Genomic DNA, 19,134 nt, shown 5'->3' with positions numbered 1-19,134 from the left:
ATCTTTCTGCTGACCCAGCCAGTGAAGACACCTCATCTCCTTTGGCAGCTCCTTTTCTTCTAGCTGAGTGTTAGTGGTGGGTGTAGGAGGTGGAGCTAGAGAGAATGTCAGGCAGAGATTTTTAACCTATACAGGTAAGCATTAATGATGCTTGGTCTTCCTCTCCTGGAAACTCCAGATTTCCCCTACACTTTGTTGTCCAGCTAAAGTGACCTGCATAAAGATGTCTTTGCTGAGGGAGGAATATGTCACATCCCATCTGTGAGTTTCTGCCTAGAGACAGTGCATTTACCTGCAGCCTCTACATTTCCCTCCCTAACAGCAGTACATCAGGCAGTGCAAGACATATCACTCACTCCCAGAGAAAACATTCTTTTAGCATACACAGAATTTGCAGGGAAGTACAATTAACTTTTGTCTCCTCAGAACTGAAAGAAATATGTATTTTCTTAGTGAACACAACATAATTTATTGCAGTTAACTTCTCACTGCAGACACTCAGTTTTTAAACTGAATTCACAGTGGACTCCTTATTTCAGCAACTCCTGAAATTTGTCAAATCTGGATGCATTCCTTTAAAATTGTAAAGAAAATGCAGGATCAAGTTCTGATAGTGGTAAGCTTGATAGTTGGGCAGTATTGGGGGCAAAATGTGCCAAGGACTTTGGTCTTGACTCTTCTGAATTAGCTGGGCATTAAATAGGTGGGAAGGTAATTCAAGGAAAATGCAAGAGACTATGGACACTAACTGGGAATCACTGTTTAGAAGAGATGGGAGGTGGCCGGGCGCGGTGGCTCACATCTGTAATCCCAGCACTTTGGGAGGCCAAGGCAGGTGGATCACTTGAGGTCAGGAGTTTGAGACCAGCCTGGCCAACATGGTGAAATCCCATGTCTACTGAAAAAAAAAGAAAAAAAAAAAAAAGACTCTACTCACTTTTTCAAGGCAGATGCTGAGCCTTGAACAAGTGTTGCAGACTAACGTGGTCAGGTGAAAAGATGTGGAAGCCATGCCTCATAAGGTGAAAGGGACTGGGTTCAGATTTCCAGAGGACTGGTTTTTGGAACAGAGAATCAACTCTGCTGTTGCCCACAGTGAGGCGAGAGCCCGCAGGCCCATGAGGGCCTTGTGGTAGAATGAGCTGGAAAGACAGCAGGGAGAAGTTCTTTGATGCAGTAAAGGCCCCTCAGGAGTCCAGAGGTTTCGGGAGGAGTTGGGTACCGTGAAAGAACACGTTCATCTCAGTACAGACTGGGAAGCTTGTCAGGGCCTGATAAGTACAAGGCAAGGGGAGTCTGCCCTGGCCACATACACACAGGGCTAGGAGGCTTTAGTGGTCTGGTTTCTTTCAAAGTTTCAGTACAAGGTAGAGGTAGTACTCCCTTGCTGCTGCCTCCACCCTCCCTGTGAATCAGAAGGCCCCGGGTGGGCCTGCTGCCTCTTGGAGACCCCAGACCCATCACTTACTGTAACCCCTCAAGCTCCAGCTCCCTAGACTGAGCTCAGCTTCACAGCCTGTAGAACCCAGGCTAGCTTGGAGAGGGTTGCATCTCTTCAGCCCAGAGCCATGAGGATATCAGGGTAAAAGGAGGAGTGGCCACCTGTATTTCTAGTGCTTTGGGAGGCCAAGGCAGGAGGATTGCTTGAGGCCAAGAGTTTAAGACCAGTCTGGACAACATAGCAAGACTATCCAGACAAAAACAGAACAAAAAAGTAGCTGGGCATGGTGACACACACCTGTAGTCCCAGCTACTCAGGGCTGAGGTGGGAGGATCACTTGAGCCTAGAAGGTGGAGACTGCAGTGAGCCATGATTGCACCTCTGCCCAGCTTGGGCAACAGAGCAAGATCCTATCTGAGAAACAACAAATGGAGTGAACTGAGGTCTCAGGACAAACACCTGCATTCTGCATCTTGAGCCCTGATCCTGGGCCTCCTATGGCTTATAAACCCTGAACGAGGGTATATATGGCTAGCACACTCAGACATGATAGACAACCAGGGGTGCTTATCCCTTCCCAGCCTGCAGACGAGTCTGCCTCCCAGTGGACCTGGCCCACAGGGGTTGGGTGTATAGGCTGGCACTTCACCAGCCTCTGGTCACCTAGGACCTCTAGTAACTAAAATCTCCCATCAGGCCAGGTTCCCAGAGAAAGCCTGAAAAGAGTCCCCACTGACCTCAATGCCTCCAGCCTAATTTGATCTTATTTTGAAGAAGCAGGGGGACTTCTATGAGCAACTATTATACTGTACAATCCTTAAGGACTCTGGAGAACCAGACTGCTTGGGTTTAAGTTCTACTCTGCCACTTCCCAGTTGGGTAACCAGAAGGAGGACAATTTGCTTGACCTCTCTATAATTCAGCTCATCTGAAAAATGGATGCTAGGGATTCCTCCTCCTAGAACTGTGGTGTATTAAATGTTTAGAAAACCAAGCATACATCAGTGGTTCAGAGATGGTGGTCCCAGAGGTAGTGCCTCTAGAAGTGAAGGAGTCCCAGAGGGTTCATGTCTGGGGCCAGGCTCAATCACTAGGGAGAGGCCCAAGGCCCCCAGAACTAACAGGGCAGGAGAGGATCCTGGAAGCTGCAAAAGAGACCTGAAATGCCAAAGCCATGATGTTTATGCTGTGAGAGGAAACCAGACAACCTGCTGGTTTGCATGAGGCCCCCAACCAAGGGCAGCTGTAGCCTATTAGTGCTGGGTTCAGTGGAGGCAGAATTCAGGTGTAACCTCCACCCTTACCCCACACCCAGCGGATTCATGTTTTCCCGCCCTGCTTAGAACTCTGGGCTTTGGGTCAGCGCCTAGTGGGTAGCTTTGAACTTCCCTGCCACCCCACCGGCCCCATGATGTGTGAGTTGAATTGCATTGCCTGTATTTTTCTGGCATTGCCCACTCTGCTCTCCCTCTTGCCCAGGCTCAGTTACACACAGTTCCATGCCCTCTGAGCCGACTCAGCCCTGCATTGCTCCCACACATGCATACCCACAACCTGGGCTGTTCTTTCCAACTTCAGTGGGGTTGAATCTGGTTTCCCTAACCAAGCCTGGGGACACTCCAGCACTGAGGGTAGATACCTAGGGAAATTGAAAGAAAATCCATGAGCTGTTTTCCAGAGGCAGGGGCATAGCTTTCCTGACCCTGCCAGGACCCAATCCCAAATGTGTGAAGGATCACTAAGCTCTGCCCTTGCTGGGTGAGCATCTCCAGACTCCTGACTCATCCCTGGGGCATGCATTTCTGGCCTAGGAGTCACCTCCACAATAACTCAGTCCCTCCCTCTAGAAAGCCTGCCTTGACCTCCCTGAAGTGAAGCTCCTACTGCATGCCCCTCATCAGGACAAAGAGAGAAATTCTGCTTCTGCCTAGCTCCACCTGTTCACTCCCACTGACCAGACAACTGATCAACAGGAATCTTGACTCCACCACACCAAATCCCCTCTAGTTCCCTGCAGGCACTAAATTGTCTCCACCTCCTGGCCTTTGCAGGAGCTGTCACTGTCTGGAAAGCCCTTCCACTCCCTCATTGCTCTAGTTCAAGTTCAAGGCTCAGCTCTGAGCAGCCCTCTGGGCCCACCAGACAGCTCTTCAAACCACTCCTTCCTGCCAGGTCCAATGTTGCCAGGTGCCCACAGCTGCTCACAGAGCTCAGGCTCTGCCCTGGGACTCCCAAGCCGATGAGCTGCAGGCCAGAGAAACAAAAGGGGAATAGCTGAGGCCTTCAGGGAGACTGAGTGCCCCCCTACGACCCGTCCCCTCCCTTCTCACCCAACCTCCAGCCCTTCCTGCAGCTTGACTGCTGGAGCCGAGGCCCCAACAAGGCCCCACAGAGCCAGCATCACTACCTCAGTCACGCTGGCCACACCCTCTGTCAAGCTTTGACTTGGCAGTGGGCCTAGCAATGTCCCATGCAGCTCTCTCTGCCAGGCTTCTTCCGGCCCGTGGAGAGGTCCCCTCTCCCCACCTCCCTTTCCCCTGGTTCCTGATGTTGATGCCTAAGTGATTTGTCCTGCTCTGAGCCTCAGAGTCCTTATCCAACCAATGGGCACACAGCCCCTCCCTTACTACCTCCTGGGCCAGTGCTAGGATCCACTGTGAGTCAGATGAGGAAGTGGGCTGGGAGGAAGAGGCAGAAGGCAGCCCTCAGGGGGCTAGCTGGTCAGAAGCATGTAAGCTGCTCTGGCCTGGCCTTAACCTGGGGTTTCTGGGAGCTGGGCCAGCTGTCTGTGCACCCATGCAGGTGCAGGGTATCTGCAGCAGCTGCCAGGGGCTTCCAGATGCCCCAGCTTTGGCCCCTGAGACATTTTCTCTCTGGCTCTGGGATAGCCTTGTCCTGAAGCCCTCTGATTCTGGTGGAGAGTGGGGGTGGGGGAGGAAGCCCTTGCAGTCTTAGGGGACAGACCATCAGGCTGTTTCATGGCACCTGCCTAAGACCCTGGTCTCTCCTCCATTTCTCCTCTGGCACCTAGAACCAAGTCACCCTGAGCCAGCGCCAGAGTTCCTGCCCACTCATGAGTAGGGCAGCATACCCAGGAGATACTGTTGCAGCTGGACATGGACTTGTATGTAAACACAAGCGCACATATGTGGGGAGGGGTGTGGAATATCAGGATGGGGGCAACATGAGAGTGACCCAGGATGGGCAGTAGTCAACTTGGGGTAGGAGTAGGGGATGCTCACAGAGGCCTCTCCTCTACAATGGGGTGGCCCAGTCACCATCCAGACCTTGCCAGGTCTAGTGCCCCGTGGTCCCCACCCTGCTGCCTGCTCAGCCTGGCGGCATTCCTTTACAGCCTCCTGCCAACAGAGCCAGCCCCCTGCCCCCACGGGTGTCCATGCCAGAGCAGCATTCCGCAAGCCTGGCTGCATCTCCCCAGCAGAGGCTGAGCAGGGGGAGCCACTCAGCAGTGGTCAAGTCACACGGCTAGAGGGGCACAGTGGGGCCTGAGCCTCTGGCCCCTACTCCTCTGGTCCCTCTGTCTCCTGGTCCTGGGCCAGTCACCTTAGAGGACTTGATCGCTGCAGTTGTAGTCCTGGGTTTTAAATCTCCTGCCCTGGGTGGCCCTATGCAGCATGAGGCCACCAGGTAGGTATGGGTCCACTGGAGCCAAGTCCTGGAGGCACAGAGCAAAATGAGCCCTGCGCCGCCCTGGGTTAGGGATGGGAGACTGGACCAGTTGGGGACCCCAGACTCACCCCCAGGTCAGAACAGCCCAGGCAAGAGGGTGGGGGTGGTGAGCGCGGCTGGGGTGCGGGGTTCAGTGAGATCAGCGTGGGATCGCTCAGGGAAGCGGGTGGAAGTCTTTTCTGATCGGATCCGGGGCCCGGCGCGCTCAGCTTCCTGATTTCACGGCAGCTTCCCCTCCGTGGCGCAACCGGAGGGCACCGATGTTTGACTCCCGGACGAACTTCCCGGCAGAAAGGAGGCTCAGCACGGGAGGGTGGGGCCGGGGTCCATCTGCTCGGATATGAGCAGTGGGGACGGGCTGGGGGCTGGAACAGGGGCTGGGGGGTGGAGGGCAGCCTGCAGCAGGGCGGGCTGCACGGGGACGGCGCACACCACGCGTGTCCGCGCCCCCCGCCGGCACGCAGGCGGCCTGGCCCTTTAAGCGTCCAGACGGCGGCCCCAGCTGACGCGCGGGCTCCAATCGGCGCCCCGCGCCCCCCGCCCGCCGCGCCCGAGGCTCTGGGGCCGCAGCTGCTCGGCGCTGGACTCGCCGCGGCCCTGCGCCTCCGCCTGCCCGGCCGCGCCCCCGGGGGCCATGGTCGCGGGGCCCTGCGCGGGGGCGGCCCCCAGCGCGGCGCTTCATGGAGCGGCCCCGGCCTGGCCGCCGGGGGCAGCGCGATCCCGCGGGGCCCTGTGAGCCCCCAGCGCCACGGCACCATGGTACGCAGGGCCCTGCCTGTCCCCCCGCTTATCCGCCCACCTGCCAGCTCTGACCTCCCAGGCGCACTGCCCGCGGGCTCTGGTGGAGGGGCTGGAGGGATCTTCCCCCTCCCCCGGTCTCCCGGCTCCATCTGCTGGGTCCCGCGGGCTGGGAATGCGGCGCTGTGGCGCGGCTCTCGGTGGGGAGGGGGTTAAATTCCTGGGGTGGGGGCGCCGGCGCTCGAGGCTGAGGTCTTGCTAGGCACCGGCAAAGGAGGGCGCTCCCCTGCGCCCGGACGGCGCCGCCCTCGGGCTGGGTAATGGGGGAAAGAGGGAGTCGGATTCCCGCCTGGGCCTTGGGCCACGTGGGCGCTGGAGCCGCCCTGCCTGGGGATTCGGGATGACCCGGAACAAGGGGGTGTGGGAGGACACCCATAGCTCCAGTGCCAACTCCTGTGTGACCTTGGGCAGATCCCCCGCCCTCTCTGGGTCTATCTCCAAGGGAAAGAGGGGAGGTACGTGCACAGAGGAGGCTGGCATAGACACTCCCTCACCAAAAGGAGGAGCCTAGAGGTCATGAGGCTGTGCCCCCTTGTTCAGTCTGGGCCCATCCACTGCTGCCCAGCGTAGAAAGAATTGACATGGGAGTGGGGCGCAGATGGACTCCCCAGGTTTCATCATGGGGCCTTCCAGGGAGGCTCTGAGGCAGGGTAGAGAGATGAGGCTTCTCCTCAGTGAGGCAAGGTACCCCTCAGGTGTAGAAGGCTCTGACTTAGGTGAGCAGCCTGGAGAGATGTCCCTGGCACCTGGCCAATCCCCAGCCTGACTTGGGGCAAGGGTTTGAAGGCATGAAACCCCCTTGCAACCAGAGTGCCTGACCACTTCCCTGGTCCTGCATCTTAGCTAGGCTGGAGTGACCTGGACTGCAGCTGGCACAACCGGATGGGGAGGGGCACCCATTGCTTCCGGGAACTAGCACATCTGGCTGTGGAGGCCAGCACAGCTGGTGGGCATTGTGTGGTAGGGCCAGACACGGAGGTGGCTGAACCCTGCTGAGGGGCTGCCACTTGTAGACTCGGGCAGCATCTCTGTGCCCAATCAAGAGAGTCCAATCAGGTCGTGAGGTTTAGGGCCCCCCAAGGGCCAAGGATGGTGGTGGCTTGTCTGAGGGTACCACTTTAGCAATGGAGTGTTTGAGGCAGCACTCCCCTCCTGTCCTGCTGAGAGGCCAGAGGGCCAAAGTCAGGCCTCATTTGGCCTGGAGGCCAAAGTGCACATGGGAAGGTTGCCCTTTCTCTGTGGCAAGTGGGCACAGGTGGGCAGTGGAGGGCATTCCATAAAGGGAAAGCAGAGAGATCTGGGGCTCTGTTGCCTGGAATGGACTTCCCCGAACAGGCCTGGCTTCGGCAAGCCCTTATCCAAGCCACTTCTCCTGCCACTCTTTAGCCCCTGGAGACCCTAAGGAGCCCCTGTTGCAACCCAAGTTGTACCCTGATCCTTCGCTGACCTGCAGGTGCAGTGGCTCTAGGGAGGAGGAAGCAGGTAGAGGGGGTAGTGGTGAGTGTGGGGAAGCACGACTGGTCTCCAGGTGAAGGGGTGTTCTTGCTTTTTAAGTCATTAAAGGCTCAGAAATCCAGCCATGTGGAGTCTAGCAAGGAAGGGGTGGTCTTAGCAGAGCTGGGAGTCCAGGGGCTCCAGATTGTGGAACCCTCTCATTCTGAGCCTCAGTTTCTCCATCTGTGTAGTAGGGGTTGGTCCCAGAAGATGAATCAGAATGAGTCAGAGGAGGGAGATGGGAGGGGCTTGGTGCCACGTCCCAGTTAGATTGGCCAGGCCTGGACAGCCTGGGACAGAGGGGCAGATGGATGGTTTCTTGGCTGGGGTAAGGGGTGTAGTGGAGAACTCGAGGAAGATGGTAGCCTTGGCCAGGGGCCTGGCCAGACTGGGATGTGAGGGAGCACAGGATGGCTGCTGCCCTGGCCGCTGGGTGTAGGGGTCAGGGTCCAGGACAGGCCTGGAGACAGGTGGCCCCTGGTGGCTCAGGGAGGCTCCTCCTGAGGCCCAGGGTAGGTTCTCTCATTCAGGTGACTGAGAAGAGGAACTCAACCACCACCACCCCTGCTCAGTCACCACCCCTACCCACTGCTGTCCTGGCAATGGAAGGCCTGGCATGGGTGGTGGGGGGGTGGGTAGGCTATGAATGGATGGGGCCAGGATTCATCCCAGGGTCCCCAGGGAGGCGCTGACAGCTATGGAGTTTTGTGGCCATCAAAATACTGTGGCAAGGTACCTCCTGAATTCAGGAGGCTCAGACCTGGCTGGGCAGACCCTGAGGACAGCCAGAACCTGGAACCAGTGGGGCTGGTCCAGCCGGGCTGGTGGTTGGTGGATATTAACTGAACATCTGCACATCACTGTGTGATGGTCCTCGTGCAGGGACTGGGCAGGCTGCCTGTCTGTGCTGCCCACCTTTTGGGGAGGCTGCTGTGGTAGAGCCAGGGGTGACTGAGTTGGCCTCTATTCAAAGCAATTCACAGGTGCTGGATGTGGCCCACAGGCCTGATAGTCTGACCCATCAGACTTTGAGGGCCTCCCCTAGGGCTCTGGAAGCCCCAGATGGTGTGACCTCCAAGGCAGGGCTTTCCCAGAGCCTGTGGACATGGACCGTACCTGACCAGGGGTCTGGGGGTCTACAGGGAAAAGGGTCTGGGGCAAGCCTTGGGGCCTCTTGCCTGCAAGCATGGTAGGCAGGTTCCACAGCTGTGTCCTTCCACCCCTGCAGAGCCCCTGGGTGAGAGAGAGCTGCTGGGGGCTAGACCTGAGGCTGTAGGCAGGGGTTGGGGGCAGCCTGGCCCAAGCCCTGGCTGTGATGACGGGACCTCACCAGGCAGTGCAGCAGGACCAGAGCAGGGAGAAGGTATAGGCCCTGAGGCTGAATTTCTTCACAGATTTCAACTTCTGTAGCAACTGCACGGCTGTTGCAATGAGGGGTTCTCTCAGGTGCTACCCCTTGGGTTCTATAGCCAGAGGCTGGGCAGTGAGCAGTGAGCCCGGATTCTGTTCTTGAGGTATTTGGGGCTGGGCAAGCTTGTTTGTATTGGTATGTGTGAGTGAATATGTGGAGAGAATCCCCAGGGCTGGGGAAACACTGAAGGAATGCCTGTGGCCCTCCTGGGGTGACCATCTAGTCCTGGTGTGCCTGCGATGGTCCTGGTTCTAGCACTGAAAGCCCTGCACCCCAGAAAATGCCCAGGTCCCTGGCAAACCTGGATGGTTGGTCACTGTGGTCTCTCTTTCGTCCCCTTTCCTTCTCTTTCCCTTCCTGGGATGACTTTTCCCATTTCACAGGAGACGACCCAGAGGCCCAGAAAAGTGACAGGACCTGATCTTCAGCCTCAGAGGGTCACGAGTGGAGTCTGAGCTCTGAGGGCAACTCACTCAGGCTTGAATTCCTTCCTTGCTAGAGCTTCGGCTCTGTTGCTGTAAAGTGGAGCCACCAGTGATGGGCTGCCTCCTGGATGGCCGGCCACGCTGGGGGTGGTGCTAGGGGAAGGGCGGGCAGGGGCCCACTGGCCTTGACCCACTCCTGTGCCCTCTGTCCCCGCAGTTGCTGGTTGAGAAGACAACTGACTCCCCGGCGGCCGAGTTCTCGCTGGTGGAGGATGTGGCGCTGCACTTTGCCTGCTTGATGGGCCGCCTGAATGAGCAGCGCCTCTTCCAGCCTGACCTCTGTGACGTGGACTTGGTGCTGGTGCCCCAGCGCAGCGTCTTTCCAGCACACAAGGGTGTGCTAGCCGCCTACAGCCAGTTCTTCCACTCACTCTTCACCCAAAACAAGCAGCTGCAGCGTGTGGAGCTGTCCCTGGAGGCGCTGGCACCTGGTGGCCTGCAGCAGATCCTCAACTTCATCTATACGTCCAAGCTGCTGGTCAACGCGGCCAACGTCCACGAGGTGCTCAGCGCCGCCTCCTTGCTGCAGATGGCCGACATCGCTGCGTCCTGCCAAGAGCTGCTGGACGCCCGCTCTCTAGGCCCACCAGGTCCGGGCACTGTGGCCCTGGCCCAGCCGGCTGCCAGCTGCACTCCAGCTGCACCGCCCTACTACTGTGACATCAAGCAGGAGGCCGACACCCCAGGCCTGCCTAAGATCTACGCCCGCGAGGGCCCTGACCCTTACTCGGTGCGTGTTGAGGACGGGGCAGGGACTGCTGGTGGCACCGTGCCTGCCACCATTGGGCCAGCCCAGCCCTTCTTTAAGGAGGAGAAGGAGGGTGGTGTCGAGGAGGCCGGTGGGCCCCCGGCCGGCTTGTGCAAGCTGGAGGGTGGAGAAGAGTTGGAGGAAGAGCTTGGGGGTTCTGGCACCTACAGCCGCAGGGAGCAGTCCCAGATCATCGTGGAGGTGAACCTCAACAACCAGACACTGCACGTGTCCACAGGGCCAGAGGGGAAGCCAGGTGCCGGGCCAAGCCCAGCCACCATGGTTCTGGGCCGGGAGGACGGGCTGCAGAGACACTCGGACGACGAGGAGGAGGACGAGGAGGAGGAGGAGGAGGAAGAGGAGGAAGAGGAAGGTGGTGGCAGTGGACGGGAGGAGGAGGAGGAGGAGGAAGAGGGTGGCAGTCAGGGAGAAGAGGAAGAGGAGGAGGAGGAAGGGCACAGTGAGCAGGAGGAGGAAGAAGAGGAGGAGGAGGAGGAAGGGCCCAGTGAGCAGGATCAAGAGAGCTCTGAGGAGGAGGAGGGGGAGGAGGGGGAGGCTGGGGGCAAGCAGGGGCCACGGGGAAGCCGAGGCAGCCAGGCAGACCCCCCTCCCCACAGTCACATGGCCACACGGTCCCGGGAGAATGCCCGGCGCCGGAGCACCCCTGAACCTGAGGAAGCTGGGCGGCGGGGTGGGAAACGGCCGAAGCCACCCCCTGGAGTGGCCTCTGCATCAGCCCGAGGGCCGCCAGCCACTGATGGGCTGGGGGCCAAGGTGAAGCTGGAGGAGAAGCAGCACCATCCATGCCAGAAGTGCCCACGAGTTTTCAACAACCGCTGGTACCTGGAGAAACACATGAATGTGACCCACAGCCGCATGCAGATCTGCGACCAGTGCGGCAAGCGCTTCCTGCTGGAGAGCGAGCTGCTGCTGCACAGGCAGACAGACTGCGAGCGCAACATCCAGGTGGGCCTCACGTGGCTGGGGGCAGGGCAGAGGCTGTCCAGGTGGGGCTAGGCCAGAACTGGGCTCTGGGCACCCAGCGCCTAGATGGTCTGTGGAGACCAGACTCAGCCCCCAGACAGGCTGGCCCAGGCCTAGTTCTCAGGGTGGTTAGAGCTCAGGGATTAACATCAAGCCGAGCTCCCTGGGAGAGGTGGATAGAGTTAGGCGCATGAAGAGAGGTGCAGAGGATTGGAACAAACAGTACCCTTGGCCAGAGGGACAAAGGGGACACATGGACTTGGGAGGATGACAGTGGAGAGTTGTCTGAGCATACAAGGCCAGAAGACAGACCACTCTGGGTGGGATGAGTCAGACAGGGTTTTAACAAACACTGGGGCTGCAGGAAGGCCAGCAGGGCCACTGTGTATAGTTTCACAGGTTGTGCACTGCAACAAATGAGCACACGATGGGAGGAGGGGTTTGCCCAGAGGAATGCCATCCTCTACTTCCCACAAAAGTGCTGTATAGAGTAGGGGGCATCCCAGCAGGAGGCAGCCCCCACTTTCAGCTCTTTGGGGATGCCAGCTCTCATGGGCCTGGGGAAAAGGGATTGGGTGAGAAATTTGAGAAGAGCAGAGGCTGCTGGGGCTAAGCAGGGGAGCTGAGCTGGCTGCCGGGCCTTGAGCCAGCCTGAGTCTGTTTGTGCCAGCCTCACTTCTCAGGGTGGGTTGGCACAGGGCCAGCCAGGCTCCCACGGGTGGTTTTCACCTCTTCTGGCCCAGGAGAAGGGGGAAAAGTAGCAGGTAGGTGGGTGCTAATTGCCTGAGCTAATTGCTAATTGCAGTGCCCTGTGGAGAAAGTGTTACCTGGGGGTCACCTGGTGTTCTGCCCCACCCTTGTGTACCTGTGCCCACTTGCCTGCCTCCTGGGCTGTCCTTTGATGCTCTAACTGCTGCACACCTGAGTCTCCCTCCTGAAGGAGAAAGAAGCTTCTGCCCCATCCAATCTGGGCACCCTGACCAATTTCTGCCCAAGCCTTGGCCTAGCTTCCATCCCTGTGGAGTGTCCTGCACAGATGGGCAGGACAATGGTCCAGGAGAACAAGTGGGGAGATATGGTCCACTCTCTTCTTGATGGGACCTTGAGACTCCTGCTGTCCTCCTTAGCCAGTGCCTCTGGGACTCATCCTCTTGAGGATATCCATGGTGTCATGGCACAGGTCCCAGCAGGAGGAGGCAGCAGTGACAGTGGCTCACCCTGTGGGACCTGTTATCTCTATGTGTAGCCTCCATACCAGAGGCGGCCCTTCAGCTAGTTGTCTGCCTTAGCTCTATAGACAGACAAAGGGTGATGCCTTTGGAAGCCCTTGTTGAAATGAGCCCAGAGGGGGGATCTCCTGGAAGAGGTGACCCCTGACCCTAGTTAACTCAAGGATGAAGGACGACACCAGGCTGTGTGTTTGGGGGTGTTTAAGGAGTTTTCATCCCCAACCTTAAGAACATCAGAGCTGGCTGGCTTTTGGCATTAAGGGCCCTCCAACATATTTCAAGTGGGAAAACTGAGGCCAGTGGGGGCAGTAGCTTGCCCAGGTCCAAGGCCCTGGGGACTTAGGACCCAGGGCCTCAAGTCCTCTTACTCTGCAGTGTGTGACGTGCGGCAAAGCTTTCAAGAAGCTTTGGTCCCTCCATGAGCATAACAAGATCGTGCACGGCTACGCTGAGAAGAAGTTCTCATGCGAGATCTGTGAGAAGAAGTTCTACACCATGGCCCACGTGCGTAAGCACATGGTTGGTAAGTCTGGGCCACTGGGGGATGGAGCCGGAGGATAGAGATGGACCAGCTTCTGGCTGGTGGATGGGAAAGACTTCACATCCAAGGGCAATGTGAAGGGGTGAGGAGGCCCCTCTCATCTGGGAGGCCTGGGGAGGTTGGTTGCAGTGGCAGGTGTAGCCTGGATAGGCTCTGGGGCCAGGGCTGGCACATACAGTTGGGCAGGCTGCACACTGCACAAGGGTGCCTGGACAAGATGGCAGGTGGGAACTGGAATCAAGCTGGCACACTGCTAACCAGGCTGTGCATCCTGGCATGAGCTTGTGTCCACCCAGGGAAAGGAATACCTTTTCCTAATTATTACAAAGTGCTGTATGGGCTGGTATAGGCCCTGTGTCAGTTTGATGACAGCTGTGCCTCTGATTCTTTCTTACCTTCTGGTCCTCATAGGGCTTCAGGCCTCTCTGAATGCAGCCTCCCCTCAGGGTTCATGCCTGGACACAGTAAGGAGGTCCCCCAAGTGTGTGTTTTGGCCACTCCACTGCCCCAGGCAAGGCTGCCTACCCGCCGTATGTGGGCCTGGCAGAGTCTCATGTCCCTATAGCCCCGCCTTCCTTGCCCACCCCAAGTCTGGGCCTTGAGGGGGAGGGGTAGCCAAGGCGGACGGTGAGCCCCTGGCCAGGTCCTAATCCCTTTCTCCATGGGACAGTGCTGGGGGCCCTCCAGTGTGAACTGACTGGAAGCTGGGACCCTGCGGCTTAGGTCTCAGCCAGGAGCATGCTGGGTAAACCAGGACTGGTGTCTGTGAGCTTGGAGGGGAGCCTTCTGTCTCCAGTGGCCTCCTACCAGATCCTTATAGTTTGTTGGTCCTCACCTATCCGTGGGTGCTGGGAGGAGTGCAGCTAACTTCCTCCAGACTGCTGGCTAGGGCCTGAGGCCAGGGCCTTTCTGCATATGGTCCCCTATAAAGCCCACCATCCCTGAAGCTCAGGACCACTATGAGTCCCTTTTTATAGAAGAGGAAGCTGAGGCCCAGAGACTGAGCAGGAAGCCAGTGGTCGGGCCAGGATTTGAGCTGAAGCCAGGTCCATCCAGGGTCCTTCCCTGAAGCTTTGGGGGCAAGGCAGCCTTGGCCACTTCAATTGGCCAGAGGCTAAAGAACCACAGAGCCCCGGCATGTCTGAGGCAGACCTTCAGAGCAGATAGGAGACCCAGCCATGGAGGCAGGGGGCCTCTCCTGGGAATCAGCACAGGTCCTGTGACAGGGTACAAGGCCAGCCCCAGGGAAGGGTGGTGGCACAGGGCTGCCCCAGGAGGCAGGGTCTGGGCCCAATGTGGGGGTGCTTGGGCAGGCCCATAAGACATGACGGCCCTGGTGCCCACCTCGTAGCCCACACCAAGGACATGCCCTTCACCTGCGAGACCTGTGGAAAGTCCTTCAAGCGCAGCATGTCCCTCAAGGTGCACTCCCTGCAGCACTCAGGGGAGAAGCCGTTCAGATGTGAGGTGAGCTTCCATCGCCTGCCTGGCCTGCCCGAGGGGCCACCTGGGAGGGGCAGGAATCAGGGAGAGCAGCTGCTGAAAAACAAAGGGCTAGGGGGCGGAATGTAGGGTCCAGAAAGAGAGAGACCCACCCTCTGAGGTCTGCAGCCCCTGCCTCCCACTCCCGCCCAGCCCCTATTCTTCTCTGGCCCACCCCCATCCTGCCCATCCTTCCCCAACCCAGCCCCACACACTCAGGGTGGGAAGTGTGTGTGGGCTGCAGCCCCAGGAACAGGCTTTCTGGGGAGGCGGATTCAGGAGCATCCCAGGCCTGGAGCTCAGAGATGAGACAACAGAGCTGCACGTGGGGAGGTGGGGGCAGGGGCTGGGCTTCTGATCGGGAGGAAGAATGAGGGACCTCATGCCTTAAGCGTGGGGTTCCCTCTACTCTGTGGCTTTTTCCCACTTCCTGACCTCCATTCCCCACCTAAGTCTTGGGTGCTTGTGGCCTCTCCTTGTGCCCATGCACTGCCCACCCGGATGCACCTCGGCTTGCCCTCACGTCCCCATCTCCTTGCCCAGGAGCCCCTGAGTGTGTCCCTCCTTGGCCCTGTGGCCACAGGGGAGCTGTTCCCTCCACAAAGGCTGTTCTTCTGCTCTGTGCCTGGGCCTCACCCCCAAACCCCACCCCCAGAACTGCAATGAGCGCTTCCAGTACAAGTACCAGCTGCGGTCACACATGAGCATCCACATTGGCCACAAGCAGTTCATGTGCCAGTGGTGCGGCAAGGACTTCAACATGAAGCAGTACTTCGATGAGCACATGAAGACCCACACAGGTGCGGCTGCCCTGTGGGACGTGGGTCAGCCTCAGGCCCATGCCGGGCCGGGACCCCTTCTCAGCCCCGCTCAGGACACCTGGAATAATCTTGGCCACACCCCTTCTCAAGTCTGGGCCTCCGTTTACCCATCCTTCCTGCTTCCCAGGGTTGGGTGAGGCTGGCACAAAATGCCCCAGGGTCGGGGAGGATCTGAGCGCCAGGGCTGGGTCTAACTATGGCTCCATGGGAGACAGAGGCTGGCCCCAGACGGGTGTGGCGACCCCTCACTGACGCCCTGCTGCCCATCCCCAACCCCCAGGAGAGAAGCCGTACATCTGCGAGATCTGTGGCAAGAGCTTCACCAGCCGACCCAACATGAAGCGGCACCGGCGCACGCACACGGGCGAGAAACCGTACCCATGCGACGTGTGTGGCCAGCGCTTCCGCTTCTCCAACATGCTCAAGGCCCACAAGGAGAAGTGCTTCCGCGTCAGCCACCCCCTGGCCGGCGACGGCACCTCCGCTGCCCCAGGCCTGCCCCCAACCCAGCCCCAGGCGCACGCACTGCCCCTGCTCCCGGGGCTGCCCCAGACCCTGCCGCCCCCGCCCCACCTGCCGCCCCCGCCTCCGCTCTTCCCCACCACTGCCGGCACGGGCGGGAGGATGAACGCCAACAACTAGCTGCCGAGCTGCACCCGTGCACCCGCTGGGGCCTGGAGCCAGGGCCCACTCCAGGAGGGACCCACTGCCTTTCCGGGGAGCACAGCAGTGCTGGCCTGGGCCCTGCTCCACGTCCAGAAGTGGCTGGATGTGCCCTGCCTGAGGCCCCGACCATGAGGGGTGTGTAGGCTGGCGGCCCCCAGAGCTGGTGGAGGGCACCTCACTACCAAGTGCCCCCACTTTCTGTGACTCCTTGAAGCCTTTACTATTTTTTTTTTTTTTGGAAGTGAAGGAAAAAGAAACTATTTGCAGCACCTGCCTCCAGGTGAGGGGGGTGCTGGGGGTCTGCAGCAGAAAGAAAGGGGCCTGGGCAGCAGGTGTGGCCAGTCCCTCTGCCAAGGCCTGCACCAGAGGGGTTGGCCAGGTGGAGCCTGGGTCAGCCTCAGCAGCCTATCCCCATGTCCCCTATGCCCCTAATTTGCTTCCTCATCTTGGAGGGTTTGGGGAGAAGTTGGTGTGCCACCCCCGCAAACCCTTGAGGAGTTGTAGACCCAGTCTGAGGGTCACAAGCACTGAAGCAGGGCCTGAGACTGGACCCGGGTGAGCGTGGGGAGTGGGGGGGTGGCGAGGTGCGAAGACTGCAGACCAGTGCTGCACTGTGTGGAGCAGGGCAGGCAGGGGCTGGACCCCAGGGACTTGCCTTCCCCACTCACTCTGCTGCCAGCAGGCCCAGGGATCCCTGACCTGCACCAGGTGGCACCAAGGGTCCTGAGTCCCAGAGATGTCCCCAGAAGCTGCTGTGCCTCACAGCACTGTGAGCCAGACCCTGGGTGGGCAGACAGACTGACTGGCAGCACCAGCTTCGGGGGCAGAGTTCTAGGATGAGGCTTGGACAGTGTTGGTAGGGTTTCAAGGTGCTATTAGTGGGGCAGGGGCAGGGTGGCTACTCACAGAGCACCGCAGTTCCTCACCAGCTACTCTGGCCATATATCCCACACCAGAAGGAACAAGTGTGGCGGTGTCCATCTCTGCTCCCCCAAAGGCCTGCTCTAGGCCTTATCCTCCCTCTAGACCCTGCCACAACCTGTCCCTGGCTGGCTCCAGCATCCTCGTCCCTCCTGGGCCTCTGCACCAGTGGGTGGGCCGCCCATAGCACTGCTGGTAAAGGAGCCTGCATGTTCAGGCCCCTCGGGGGACTGGGGGGACTGGGGAGGCACAGCGTAGACCCAATTGCTTGCCCCCATGAGGCTAGCACTAATAGGAAACCCTTTTTTGTTGTCATTTAGTGTCTTTATTCCTGCCTTTAATATGGGGAGGAAGGTTCCATAAGCTACATGTTTCCTAGTTAAGCTCTTTCCTATTGTGTTTATACAATTTTGTTTGTTATACTCTTTGCACCTTAAACCCCCACCACTCCCCGATACTATTGCCTTCCCAGCATGGCTGGAGTGGGAAGAGGCTTTGGCCCCGGGGGAATGGTTAGGGGGATTGAACCCCTCTGACCTCCTTGTGAGGCCCATGGCGCTGGGGCAGGGAGCTGGGGACATTTTAATCATCAATAAACGAAGCACTTTATTCTGTACAGATTTGGGCAGGCCTAAGGTGCCCGAGTGATCTGAGGATTTATAATCCAAGCCACACCACCCTGGTTGTTCTCTGGGCTTGGAGGGGACAGTGCCAGCAGCTTCCCTGCCCAATTGATGTTGGAGCTGTAGACATACACTCGGGCGCCCCTGCTGTCCTAGGGGAGAGAAGGTTCACCCCTCCCCAAGGAGGAAGGCTTCCGGTCAGGGCCCCCACCCCAAGGCTGGGGACTCCAGGCCCCTGCTTTACTGTAGCTCTTTTTCTTCCTTGCACTCCTTGATCTTTGGGCTTCCGTGATGTCCTCAGGGTCCCCCCACCTCCCTCCCCGTTGCTATTTCTAACCTCTGGTCCCAGTGCCTGGCAGCTCTTTGGAGCTGGCTCACATTTTCCCAAAAAAAGTTGATCCCTCCCAGTGGGCTATAGGCAGGGACCTCCGTGGGTTTCCAGTCCCCATTACTGGCACCAGGTCTCCCACAGGGGCTGGTGGTGTCATCACCTGCTGGCCCAACTACAGCCTGCGCGGGCCTGAGTGGCCCTGGCCAGGCTGAGACCTGTCGGGCCATACTGACAAGCAGAGGTCAGCAACAGTTGTGGGGATGAAACCCTATCCCGGGACATGGGTTTCCTGTTCTTGTACACTTCCCCTCTGGGATCAGGTGAGGGGTCCAGACAGCTGGCCAGGGACTGGTCAAGACAGTCACGGGAGCTCTAGGTGGGCACAACCAACCCCTCTCCTGGGAGGTCCCTGCCCCACTGGGGATAGGAGCCTGTGTCCCTGGTGCTAAACACTCTTCACCTGGGCCATTGTTGGTGGGGGCTCCTTTCCTGCCAGGCCACAAGGCCAGAAGCAATAATGGCACCTCAGCAGTTCCAGTATGGATAGGGGTTCCTGTTTTACTAGCTTTTACATCTCCTTTTTATTTAAAAAAATATATATGCCCCCAGATGTCAGAATGAGGGGACTGGGGCACCATCCTCACTTCCCAGGGCTGGGGGAAGGGGGCAGGATCATCCCCTCCCAAGGAGATCTGTGGGGGACCCACTGTCCATCTGGACTTCTCAGCCTGAGTTCTTCTCAGTTTGACTAGAACTCAGGCCTGGAGCCTGGGTCTACCAGGCTCCTTGGGGCTCTCTGGTCTCAGGCCAGCTGGGGATGGGTGGCTAGAGTGACGAACTCAAGCCCTGTGGCCACAGTTCTGGGAGCCTTCAACCCTGGCTCATGCTGCTGTAGTCTCCACGGTGCCCTTCACAGAGGGCTTGGTGGTGGCAGAATGGCCATGCCCAGGCGTGTGCTGAGACCACTGACAACTGCTCGTGTATAGGCACCCCACAGCCCCAGAGTGTGGGGCACAGCAGGCATGCGAGTGAGAAGAGTGAAGGGGAATAAAGTCAGTACAACTCATGTCCCTTGGCCCAGCCTCTTCTTTGCACTTGGCCTGCCTTGACTCTTGGACCAGAGCAAGGGGCTGGGCTTTGGGGACTACCCAGAGTCAGGAGCTGAGGCAAGGGCAGCAGTGGGGGATGGGGGATGGGCAAATAGGTGGGTCTTAGGTCAGATGCAGAGGGGCATGAAAGAGGAGAGGTCCTGAAGGTAATGGCTACAAGAGGCCAGGGCCTGTGTAGGTGTGGTTTCCTGTGAGCACCAGGCATGGAGCCACAGGAGCTCCGGGACAGCAGGGACCAGTGCTCCCACTTATGTGCTGAGCCCTGGGGAAGCTGTGATGAGCAGTATGGACTCATCCCTCCCTCAGCGGGCAGGGGAGGTCAGAAGGGGTCAGATAACAGAGATGCTGACTCAGGCACCC

General features: G+C 58.7%; 1 protein-coding gene across 3 annotated transcripts; it reads left to right on the top strand.

Moving 5' to 3' along the window:
- The first annotated feature begins 4,902 nt into the window (after window positions 1–4,902).
- ZBTB47 (zinc finger and BTB domain containing 47) lies at window positions 4,903–18,731 on the top strand. Of its 3 annotated transcripts, none has more exons than XM_007983808.3 (6): window positions 4,903–5,089; window positions 9,477–11,033; window positions 12,656–12,803; window positions 14,173–14,288; window positions 14,959–15,103; window positions 15,405–18,731. In XM_007983808.3, exons 2-6 carry the CDS (start codon window positions 9,558–9,560, stop codon window positions 15,764–15,766), a joined length of 2,247 nt encoding a protein of 748 aa, XP_007981999.3. In that variant the 5' UTR covers window positions 4,903–5,089; window positions 9,477–9,557; the 3' UTR covers window positions 15,767–18,731. The 3 variants fall into 3 exon arrangements, with proteins under 3 accessions (XP_007981999.3, XP_007981996.3, XP_037860027.2); XM_007983805.3 differs by lacking the exon at window positions 4,903–5,089 and adding an exon at window positions 5,698–5,890; XM_038004099.2 differs by lacking the exons at window positions 4,903–5,089; window positions 14,173–14,288; window positions 14,959–15,103; window positions 15,405–18,731 and adding exons at window positions 5,698–5,890; window positions 13,233–14,110.
- Window positions 18,732–19,134: the final 403 nt, after the last annotated feature.

The sequence above is a fragment of the Chlorocebus sabaeus genome, chromosome 22 (genome assembly GCF_047675955.1).
Source record: "Chlorocebus sabaeus isolate Y175 chromosome 22, mChlSab1.0.hap1, whole genome shotgun sequence".
Lineage (NCBI taxonomy): Eukaryota > Metazoa > Chordata > Mammalia > Primates > Cercopithecidae > Chlorocebus > Chlorocebus sabaeus.
Note: the sequence above shows the minus strand (reverse complement) of the source record. Positions and strands in the feature narration are given on the sequence as shown.